Below are 12579 nucleotides of genomic sequence, written 5' to 3' on the forward strand. Positions count from 1 at the left end.
AAAATATTTGATAGAATAAATATATAATAGATATATATAAATAATATACCTTTATTTACAATTGTATCTTTATCTTACATATTGTGACTTGTATATAAAGCAAAGATCGCAAAGGCAGATGGATAAAAATGACTTGATGAAAATTACGATTTTGCGAAAACTTGTATTCAACACATTAGGATAATAAAATTAAATCGCGATGGAAATGTGTTATTTTATATTATCGCGTTGACGTATATATAGAATAATCTAGCGTCGCGACTGCCGAAGTGTCACGAATAAATGAAAACAGTGCAACCAGTACGACAAGAGTGTTGGTACTTGTACTGACGTAGTCGCACCGACACATCTAGCGCTTATTAATCGCGCGAGGGCGCAAATTATTCATATGCGTGTGTGCGGACTGCGAAATAGAACGGTGTCAATCTTTGTAACTGAAACTTTGAATTAGATCCTCTACATGAAGATTTAAATTGTACGGCTTATACGTATTCTTCGTTACCTATTATAGTTTCGTTCACTCGTCTTCAACGATTGAAGGAAAAAAGTCAACTTTTTTTTTTTTTTTTTTAATTAAAAATTGAAGCGATTTTAAAAGTAAGAATATTTTATCAATTGAGTCTCGCAGAGATAAATGAATAATAAAATCTTATTCTTTATAAATAAAACAATTAAAATCGCAAGCATGGAGAGAAATTGATAACTTTTTAATTTCAATTTAGTAATATTGAAAAATTAGGAAAAATATATAAATAATTAATAGAAAAAATTATTAGTGATATCGATGTGTGTGTGTGTGTGTTTTTTTTTCCATTTTAATAGTACATTATTGGAAATATAAATTGCGATTTGGATACCTCTCATTTTGCAATATTAATTATTTTTTAATCGTTTCAAAGTTTCATCAAGAAGGATAATTTTTGTCGCGAACAAATGCCAGGTCTTGACCTATCTTGCTTTCGCTCTGTTCTTAATCATTTAACTGAAGAAGAAGTTTCGAGAGAAAAACAGTAAATGGAAGACGCTTGTCGCATTTTCTTGTCACATGAGACACTCCACCTTTCATCCGTTGAGGAAACTTTCGTTCGTAATAAACAGGAAGAAGCCGCTACATTGTCATAAATTCATTAAGCGAGAACGAAAATTCTGGTTATTACTACGGGGCATCGTGTTGCCGCATGTGTGCCACAATTTGCCAATTACACGCAGCACGTCGCACGTTCTCATTTGCGGCGTGCATCGCTTGCTAATTACGTTACATCGATCGTTCGACCATGATGCCGTTAACTTGCATCTTCGATTAATGAAAAGCAATTGGACTCTCCGTATAATAGAATCTGAAAGAAATTTTAATTCGAAGATTACTTTCGGAAAAATTCAAAATTGAATGTCAAAAAAGATATAAAACGTGAAGTAATTAATGATATTTTCCCTCAATAAAAAAATTAGTGAGAAGGATCCAAAAATACGAGACACTGATATGCGGCATTACAAAATCCATTTAAAAAAAAAAATAAATAAAAAAAACTCTGATGATTAAGACAGATGGTCTGAAATTTTTTTCTAGACACCCTGAAAATACATACGAAAATGTGTCAGAATTTTTAGAAAATTTTTTTACAGTATATGACTTCGAATTTAAATCGTATTTTACAAATTATAGACTTACCTTACTTTTCCAAAAAGTTTTAACCCAGCAGGAGGGAGGGGGGGATCGGGCATTTAAAAGGTGCGAGACGTGACGAATTATGCATTCTGTTACCGTAATGAACGACGCTTCGATTCGGGAACGCGTTTAATCTTTTCTTCTTCTTCTTCTTCTTCTTCTTCGTCCATCTCTTTTTTTTCTACCTCGACGAATCCTTTCTGCCGCTTCCTCGTTTCTCTTTTTTTGCCTCGGCATGTACATACGCGCGGATTACATCAGGCGCGTCTCTCGCCTCTGAAAGGGAAGATGACGTCACAACCCTTTCTGGCCGGCCAGAAAGAAGAGAAGTGTACCCGTACGATCTCTTGAATTGCAGCTGCGACTCGCCACTGTCGGCTTGATTTACGAGATCTTTACGGATTTTTGTTTAAAATAAAATTCATTTCCTTCTCTCTCTCTCTCTCTCTCCCCCCTCGAGCATCTTTGAATTTATCGGACCCCCTGAGATTTTTAATGCCGTCGTCTTAAGCCACTTTGTCGCGGAACGAGGACATTGATGGACTCTGGGATTAGAGGGAATCCCCTGTAGGTTTAAGGAGATTGCACTTTGAGATCGTACGTGCGATCGGGGAGAGTTTTCGGGAGAGAGTTTCTCCGGGACGAGGTCGAGTGGCGATTGTATCTTAAACCTAAACTCTCGGCGAACACGGGAAGTTAAAATTGTATCGCAAAAGGACAACTGCTGGATCTAGAAAAAAAATATTTTTGTAAAATTTACTTATGAATTTTTTTTACAGTAATTTTTCGAGTCGATCTTGACGAGAATTTTGTTAGAATCCTCTTTGACATTTACCATCGAATAATTTATTTGTCTTATATATAAATTAGATCTGAAATATATTTTTAAAATATATAAAACTGTAAGATTTGAAATTAAATAAAAATTATGATTTTGTTGTATTGTAATAACATAATTCAATCAACATAATTCTTGTCGCAAATATTTTAATTAAAAAAAAGAGATTTATACTTTTAATACTTATAATATGATGATTAAAAGTAAATAAAATAATTAACTTAAAATAATATTCATTAATCTATGTCGTGTACTTTAGAGATTAATGCATCATGACTTGGACGATAATTTTTGCAAATTAAAATGTTCCGTCGTTCACATTGATGTTATGTAACTGGACGACGCAGTATGAAATATTCGTTAAACGCGTTTGTAAGTTTACTCAATTCACGAGGAAGCGACTAATTTTACGAGTATAACTTGTATTTGCCCATTGGTCAGTTTACACGATGTCAGCCTGAAACGAACAGATGTGAATTGACGTTATGATCCTTTTCAATCCAGAAGTAAATAATTCAAGAAATGTCGAGTGAAGTTTTTCTTATAAATTAGGAATAATAATCTAATTAAAATATAATTATAAAATTAAATATATAAATCATATATGAAAAATATATAAAATAATCTATATGTCCAAGGAGAAAAAGTTTTGAGTTTCAAATTTCGTTGATTTTTTTCATGATATGATTTTAAGCTCGCTAGTTTAGTTTTAGTTTCATCCAATTTCGAGTCACTCGTCACACGGACATGAAAACGTGCATTTATCATTTAGCCATCGGCGTGCACATCGTTAACATCGGGTGGCGGCTTATACGGTGTCGCTCGTAAAATCGCGGGCCGTACTGACGTCATGGTCCTTTCTGGGCACGGCCAAGGGGGCAGATACGCTTCGACTTTTCAGCTCGCGCGTTTCGAGCCGCGACAGGCCTCGCTCTGAAATTACCGTACGTGCGTATATAGCGGGAATGGCACAATTCCGCCACTCGTCGGGTTAACGATTCGGCCCAGCTTCCCCGACGTGGGCGTCAATGATAAATTGCCGCTGGCATCTCGCGTTCCTCCTCGCTTTGGCATTGATCTCTATCTACGTAACGATTACCCAGATATTACGCGCGTATATACCCACGTGCGTGGAAGCGGCCCATCGCGAGCCGTCTCCGTCTCGTTGTCTAGGATTGACACAAATTGACGTTAAAGCCGGTTTCCATTGTCGGAGAACAAGATCAGACTTGTAAGTCGGCGTGGATTCAACTAATCTTTCCTCGACGGATAAGGTCTTTTCTTTTCGAGGGAATTTAGTGGGCTACGTGATGGATTGTAAATTTGTGTTATCTTCCCTCTTCCTCTTCTCTGATATGGCCGGGAGACTTTCCGAAAGGAATTGTCTATACACCATTAACTAGGTATAGGTATTAGATAGGTTAATATATGATAAACTAATATAAGTATTGGATAGGATAATATATGACTATATGATAAACCAATATAGGCATTATATAGGATATAATGTGTGAAAACCTCTTTTTCGGTCATATGGGAGGATGGGACCCGAGCGGAATCGAACCTGGAATCTTTCGATTACCAGCCTGCGACTCTACGCCCGGTGCCACGCATCGCCCCAAATTATCTTCCCTTTAATACTCTTTCTTCGATTACAGAGATACGAGAATGATTAAAGCTAGAACTCTTTATTTTCCCTTTCTATTGTCGATAGAATCGATAAATAAGTTATCGTAGTTTTTTCTCAGTTTAATATTATCTATACTTTTCTATACAAAAGCACAAATCAAGGATACAAGGGAAAGTTGGATCCAACCGTTGGGTAACCCTATTTCTTCCCTGTAATAAATGCTACTATCTATGGCTAACTTGTGTTATTAGTCGTAGATTGGCGCCATCATTATTTTAGCCCCGAAAAGATCGATGTCGAGGCAAGAACCGTGTCGTCGTGCACTTTTTCTATATAGAGCATCTGTTTCGATAAGTGCAGCATTGCATTCTGCACATATTACAGAGTATATCATATTAGTTTCGATCGGCACTTTGTACGCTGTAATATACAATCGCCGTATGTGTTACTTTTCTTGCGTTGGGGCAGAACCGGACATTTACACATCTCATATAATGAAAAGAGGAGGTAGTTTTATCCTGACTTTGTGTCCCTACAAAAAGCAGTTGAAAACGAAAACTAACGCTCAGAAAAAGAAACCACTAAAGAAAAAAAAAAAGCTTTTTAAGATCCCTAAAGTTAAAAAGTTAAATAAGGAAGTTCTGCAGCAATGTGGAGCAAGAGGATATCTTTATTTGTGATTTTTGTCGATAGAATACATATTGTATTTTGATTAAAATAAATCTACATTTTAAATCTAATTACACGACGTTTTGCATATTTTCAAATGGGTACCCGGTTTGAGTCTACCGGTAGGACAAAACCGGATACTTTGTCTTCTCCACGAATCTCGTTATTTTTGGTAACCAAATTTTTTTTTTTTTTTCCCCAGCAACTAGCCTTATTTTCTCATAGTTTAAGATTCACTGAAGACCATTAACGGTCGGCAAAATTTTTTTTACTCTCAGATTTGTTTGTAGAAAGACAAATCCAATAAAGTGCCCGGTTTTTACCCTACTTTCCCCTATATTTAATTTGGTAACTTTAACATTTCTCTCTAATATTTGCAAAACAATTAATAAACTTTAAATGAACTCTTAATTAGCTTTATTATTAGAAAAATTTAATATCAAAGTTAACGGAATAATTATTTTATTAACAATATTTTTTTAAGATATTTTATCCTTCGTTTTATCGTCGAAATTTTCTAAAAATATTGCAATTTTGTGATCAATACATTCTGCTTCTATCCCGTAAAATCGATGGCAAGTGCGAATTCTATTTTCTAGAAAGCCGCTTTTCTCTCACTCGCGCGTCCGAACGAAAATTAAAGGGGACATTGATCCGACATCGCGAGAGTTTGAATAGACAGATTGTTAAGAGCACAATTGATCGCGTGACCGGAACTCCATCAAACGCACGCGAGCTTTTTAGAGTCGCCTCGGCAATTTTATAGAGCTCGCACGCTCGCTCCTACTACACACTTTCATTTTCACATTCTCTCCGGTATCTAAAACCGTCCACCCCGAGAATTTCACCGCCCCCGAAAAAGCCCGTTAAAACAAGCAGCGATGCGGCACCGTTCTAATTAAAACGAGCGACAAGGAGGGAGGGGGTTGGGGGGTGGAAGGGGGGTTGGACGGAGAGGAGAGACGAGAGGGAGAAGCGAGGATAGATGAAAGAGCGGAGAAAATTCTTAACGGGCGATGGGGGGGGCAGGGGGGAAAGGAAGGGAAGGAGGATATCAGGCCCGCCCACACGATGAAAGAGGAAGGACACGTGAATCGGTGATGCTGCGCGTGCAGCTCGCTCGTTTCGTCTTGCCCGCGTTCGGAAAAGTAGGGTATCTAAACGCGCTGATAAAGAAATCACCGCCTCTCGATTATACTCGTATACTTCTCTCGATACCCAAGCTATACGTGTTAGATTGTGACGCGTGATCCCTACGTCTTGGATTTATCGAGAAATATTTTTGTCAGCTTTTCGGAAAATTTTATTGATATATTTTTCAAATAATTTAAAAGAGGGAGAGAGAGAGAGAGAGATGTTGCATTTTTAAACAAATACACATTACAATTTTACTTTAGAAAGTATTTGATGAAAACTTAACCCGTATACAGTTAACGGTATTTTAAACGAAGGATTTTTCGCAAACTATCATAAAATAATTTGAAAGTACGTAGTAAAATGTTTTCAAGACATTTAAACGTTAAGCTTTTATAATCCCTTTATGTAACATTCATTAACGTAATCAATGTCCACCTAAACGCGCGCGCCAAGTGCTTCTCATACAAACTTTATATTAAAAGTATTGTTTAATTACAGTATCTTTTACTTCTAAATATAAAAAAAAATCAATATGACGAGAGAAAGAAGTACCTGTCCCAGATATTATTTGATTTTTTAAAGATGGAAAATTTTTCTTGTTTCACGAAAAATTTGATAAAGTTCATTAACGCATGGATTTGTCATGATAAGAAGAATTTCTTACTTTCAATAATTAGGATTTATATTTTTCTCAATTTTTTACAATAGAAATTTATATTTAGAATCTGAAAACGCTCTAACATCTTCGTGCGAATCCTCCGAGGGAGAGATGATGTATCGACGATCAGCATCTGCTTTTCGATTCATTGTATTGTAGATTCACACAGCCGGTGCATTTCACGCACTGATAAGGGACGCCGCGCACCGATAACGGCCACAGAAACGGATACACGCGTCGCAGTCCTACGCGTTCCTTGCCGTTCCTTGATATCGCGAAATGCGGGGGTGAAACGCGTTTCCGGTCGGTCATCGAGAGTGGAATTTGGACAGAACTGCCATCTTACACTTGGCGAAATGAATTCCGCGCGAAATTATTGGACGAATGTGATCTCGGTTTCGTGGAATTTTTATTATATTTATAAAATAATTTTTTTTCCTTTTTATATCCCTTCCTCGAAGTATTATCTAGGGCAGCTCTGTCAAATTATTTCCTTAATTATCTTTTTTCGCATGAAATATTTTAGTTTATTGTTTAAATAAATTGCTTTAATTAATTAATAATTCTACGAAACCCATTTCAATTAAAATGAGAATGGTATATTTCACTCGGGATATATTTTTGATAAATAATATTTTTAATATGCATTTATATTATTTTTATATATATATATATATATATATCTTCTTCTCTTCTATTTCAATCGGAAAATTATTGATCGAAGAGATATTGATTTCGTAAGATGTTATATTTATAAAATAATTCTCTCAAAACATTATGTAGAACAGCTCGTATAATGATAAATTATTCCTCTAATTATCTCTTTTAGCATGAAATACTTGTAGCTTACCGTTTAAATAAATTGTTGTGATTAATCAAGAACTCTGCGAAATCGATTCTAATAAAAAAGAATGAAAATGTCTCGGTATATTTTTGACATATAAAATTATCATACGTATTTATATTATTTACGTATCTCTTTCCCTCTCTTCGGAATCAGGCTTTAAGTTAATCATCGCGACCCACTTTCCGAGACTTTCACGTTCGTTAAAAAATCAGGTCGCCTCGACGAAACTGTCGGAGATCAAGCGGGACAAAAGCTGTGGAAGTTGAGAACTGGAAAAGGGAGGACGAGGCACCAGGCGCGCTCGCCTTGATAACGCACTTCCCATTGACAAGTAGCTTTGTGAACTCGGCTCACTCTCGAAACCGGATGTCCATGTGATCTCTCATATGCAGATATCCGCTCTGCCTATCCTTCCTCCTCGAAATTTCTGCGCTATATTCGAGCACGTGCAACGTGTCGCTCGTGACGGTATCTCGTTTCTTTTCCTCCTCCTTCTCTTTCCCGCCATCATTCGTACACATCCAACTTGATCTTGTACTCTCAACAGCTTCAAAAATCCAAAATAATCTCCGTTAATTTAATATCCTTAATCCATCTGGGATATAAAAAGGATATATATCTTATAATAAAAGCTAAAAGAGGATTCCTTATATAATCTCAAGCTACGCTTCTGCAATTTTGATTATTACGTCAGTGCGGGCTCGTGCCAATTTCACGAAAGCATGCCGCAACCCATACAGCACCGCAAGATTGCAACAACATTGCAGCAACATTTTTCTGCAAGATTGCAGAAACATTACGAAATGTTGCTGCAACGTTGTTATAATATTGCAGCAACAGTAAAATGTCCGCCTACAGAAATATTGCAATATAATATTGCAGCAATATAGCAATATAATATATATGCAATAATGCTTTATGTATATTTATCGACATAATATCTTTAACATATGAAAAAAATAATAAGAAATTGGGCATATAAGAATCAGGATTTAGTATCTATATAGATTTTCTGTATTATAATAATGACAAAATTATAAATTGCAAATTTTTGTTACACATTCGACTTCCTTCAGTGACAGAGAGTATCTAAGAGAAATAAGAAAAAACTCAATTTGCAATTTTGTAAATTCACAATCTCTTTGTATCCGAAATATTCAGATATGCAAAAAGATTGTGGTGGATTTACGCATACAAGTTTTTTCACATCTCTCTTGTCTTCATATAATCTCAAAATTTATTTATTAAAATCTGAAGTATCTTGCATATTAGAAAATTATTATCAAATTTTTGATTTTATATAAGAATGGAAACTATTAAAAAAATTCTTAGTCCAATGTCTGAATCCCCCGTGTTGGGGTCATATCATACAACTTAAACTAATAAAAATAATTATCATATCTTTAATCTTATTAGCCGCCCTTTGTAAACTTTATATAATCACCGTGACTATAAAAATTAAATGCGGAATAGATAGCGCAACATGCGCCGCATAGCGGTAAACAAATGAACTAGCGATTATTGAATACTTTTTTTGGAATATTTTTGTAATGTTGCTCTAACATTGCTGAAGTTATATTGTAAAATAATGTCTTTGTAATATTTCTGCAACATTAAACTACAATATGCAATATTGCAATATTGCAGCAATGTTGTTGCAAGCTTTAGTGCTGTATGGGAATGATCTGACTTCCCATCCAATTATATTTATCCGAATTAAATATTACATAATCTATTATCCTCTTTTTCATCTATTTTTAGAATTGTCTTTCCATGATATTATACCTTAAATTTCTTGTACTATTTTATAATATTATATATATTATGATTATTTCTGCGATGTACAATAAAGTATCGCTTTTATAACGTGGCTTTTGATACCGTGTAAGAAAAACATGTACGAGTATAATTGCCAATCTCCCTATTCTCGGCTGTTATAGCGTTTACGATCGGACACGTTTCTTACATCTTACGCAAGAGGTTAACCGATAACGACGCTCGTTTTGAACGCAAGTTACGCGTGTACATTACGCATTTATGCGTAGACGTATGCGTGATCAGCATTGGCGCCTGATCGGATTAAAAAATCGCGTATTGCGTTCTAACATAATACAGTCCCGCTTTATTTCAATCAATCCAGAACTATTTCACTTGACGATAAAACAAATCTTGAGTCTTTTGCGATTAAGTGTAAAAGTTTTTATACAAATTATTTATTTATTTTTCAATTAATAGTAATAGTATATATATTTTAGTAATTCACATGTATTATTCGATATATGTATGGATATCTTTGAAATTCCATTCAAATCTATTAATTATGATCCCATAATTAAATTTTCCGATATCAAATAAGAGATTTTATAATTAATTTATATCTGAAATATTTGCTAAAGAAAAGTCAATCGAAGATAATCGATATATTTGCAATTATATATTATTATAATATTATTTTATTACATATGTAACGGAGATTTATATGCTCCTCTTCTTGTACATTATTCTTTAATTTTCTAATTTTTACTTTATAATTTGCAATCAATTTAATGAAACAGAATAATATTGCCTATAATTATAATGAACATTCTATTTTGCTGGCGCTTGGATAACCGATAGGAGGATATTATTGTATATGCGCTTAAAAACGATAAGCAATATCGCCCGATGATAAGCATGTAAAGAGCAAGAACAGAGAAAGTTGTCGATGCCGGCAAAATTTGAAAGAAATGCCAAGAAAATTGTATCATTAAAACGCCACGCAAAATATATTACAACGCATAATTACATTTTTGCAAACATGCGAATAATATTTGTATAAACTATCGTATTTATAAGTTATCATATACGTTATATAATAAAGAAAAATAATATGTTTCTCAAAATCGCTTTATCAAAATTTATTTATCGATGACCATTGCTGCACTGTTTTTTTTTTTTTTTCCACAATTAAAAAGCAATAATATCTTTTAGGATAAAATCTAGTTATTTTTACTGTAGTACTTTTTTATAACCAAATAAAGAGAAAATTTAAAAATTTTATTTTATAATGAAATAATTAAACGCGAAAAATGTGAAAGTTTAATTTTTATTATTTTACACGATATAAAATTCTTCCAATTACATTTCGTTTGATAAAATTTTTTCGTTTATCGTCATTGAAAATATTTGCGACTAAGTCTTTGCAATGAGATTTTTGTCAACAGATTCAGGTAAAATCCTAAACTCTCTCTCTCTCTCTCTCTCGATGATTGCTAAAAGAGAACAAGTAATGTTGTTGTAGCACGTGAAACAACCGCGCGAAATGTTTAGCGCAAATATATGTATGAAAACACAGCGCGAAAAAATGAACGAGGATATGTAAAACCTGTTTAGCATCCATTACAAACGTAAAAGTCTTCTTATGTGGATATAACTTTTTTTCGTTGACTTTTTCGCTTTTCAGGATTTTATGCGAATTGATATACAACATTTATTTTACTTATCTATTTTTATATATGTATTATATACGTATTTCTTTCTCTCTCTCTCTCTCTCTCTCTTAATTGTTCTTTCAAAATAATTTATATATTACCCAATATTTTTGATTGTTATAATATATTGTCAATACTCGTTCAATTAATTTTATTTGTATCGAGAAACGCTCGTATGAATTTTCGTCAAATTTTTACGACCAATTTTCCGTTGGAAACAATTTTACATTTAGAGAATTTTCTTCTTTCGAATCAAGGATATGCGATGCAATCGTCATTGCAATGATGTACTCGCCGCGAGATGTATTGTACTTGAACGCGGTGGTGACGGTTTTAATTATAATTGATCGCGTGGATAATGAAGAGATCGAATTTGCAGAAGAAGTTAACGGGAAGTCGGCTTTATAGAAGCTTGGTTTCGGTTAAACTCTACGTACAAATATTCACGATAAAATTGATAATGCAATAATTGTATTATGCTGTAAAGTAAATTGTAATTAATGAAACTTGTTTAAAGTTTCGCTGGATTTTCTGCATTAAATATTAAAATTAATAAACAAGATAAATCGCATTATTTGTGTGTGTGTGTGTGTATATGTGTAATAGATAATCGAAATAATTCTTAATTTTATATTTGAATATAATAAATAATTTTCAATTAACGTTAATAATATATATATATATATATTAGCGATATATATTGGAATCTCGCGTTGGAAAAACTTGATAAAAAGATTATACTTTAATTTCTCTGTTTCTTCTGTTTAGGGCGACGAAGGTTTACGAGGATCTGTGGGAGCTCCTGGATTTTCCGTACGTATATAAATTGTTTTATCGCCTTTTTCTTTTCAAACTGAATTAAAGTCCGTAAAAAGAAAGAAAGAATTCCACTCTCTCTTTCCTTTTGTTAATAATCGAGTACCACACAATTTCACATTTTACTAATTCTATTTATATTATACTATTAAAATTACATTTATATTATATTATTAGCGCATACTAGAAGAGGTATGATTTTGCTCATAAAAAAACATGGACCATTTTTTCTTGATATAATTTAATAATTAGATTAATATTTGGTTAATCTCTGATACAAAAATTTTCTATATATATATATATATTTTTTTTTTTATGTAAAGAAAAAATAGAATCGTAGAATTTTTCTTGTATTTTGCGAGCCCGATTTGACGAAGCTTCGATGTTTATTTGCTCTCATGGCGCGACACAGTCATGTTTCCGAACATAAGAAAGAATTGTTCAGAGAGATTATATAGCAAACTTTTTTTTAGGGTAATCCTGGTATACCCGGTGTACTTGGTCCGGACGGACTGGACGGATGCAACGGGACGGATGGTCGTGCCGGTGCTCCCGGTATACCGGGGATTTTCGGGCCACGTGGTGGTGTAGGACTCTCGGGAGATTATGGTTCTCCAGGGGAGCCTGGCGATGGGGGTATCAATTCGGTCGGCGCCAAGGGTATTCGCGGGGAACCCGGTATCAACGGACTGGAGGTAAGAGCGTTTTTAACATCTGTTTATAATCGATTAATAAAATTATACTCTGACAATATTACATCATTTGAAAAAAAATAAATAAATAATAATACCAAACTCGATAATAGGTGATTGCATAAGTTCGTGCCCGACTTAAATATAAACTTCAAT

General features: G+C 34.0%; 1 protein-coding gene across 3 annotated transcripts in view; it reads left to right on the forward strand.

Moving 5' to 3' along the window:
- LOC138936252 (collagen alpha-1(IV) chain) overlaps positions 1–12579 on the forward strand; it is a 120156-nt gene that overhangs the window by 91600 nt on the left and 15977 nt on the right. For all 3 annotated transcript variants that reach the window (XR_011447355.1, XM_070301508.1, XM_070301507.1), the window contains exons 3-4: positions 11684–11728; positions 12205–12426. Coding sequence is in view for 2 of the 3 variants with exons in the window: in XM_070301508.1 (XP_070157609.1) it covers positions 11684–11728; positions 12205–12426 (267 nt within the window). In the remaining variant the exon portion in view is untranslated. The remainder of the gene's footprint in view (positions 1–11683; positions 11729–12204; positions 12427–12579) is intronic.

This window comes from Polyergus mexicanus, unplaced genomic scaffold, assembly GCF_030449975.1.
Source record: "Polyergus mexicanus isolate NDT 795.1 unplaced genomic scaffold, iyPolMexi1.0 SCAF_9, whole genome shotgun sequence".
Lineage (NCBI taxonomy): Eukaryota > Metazoa > Arthropoda > Insecta > Hymenoptera > Formicidae > Polyergus > Polyergus mexicanus.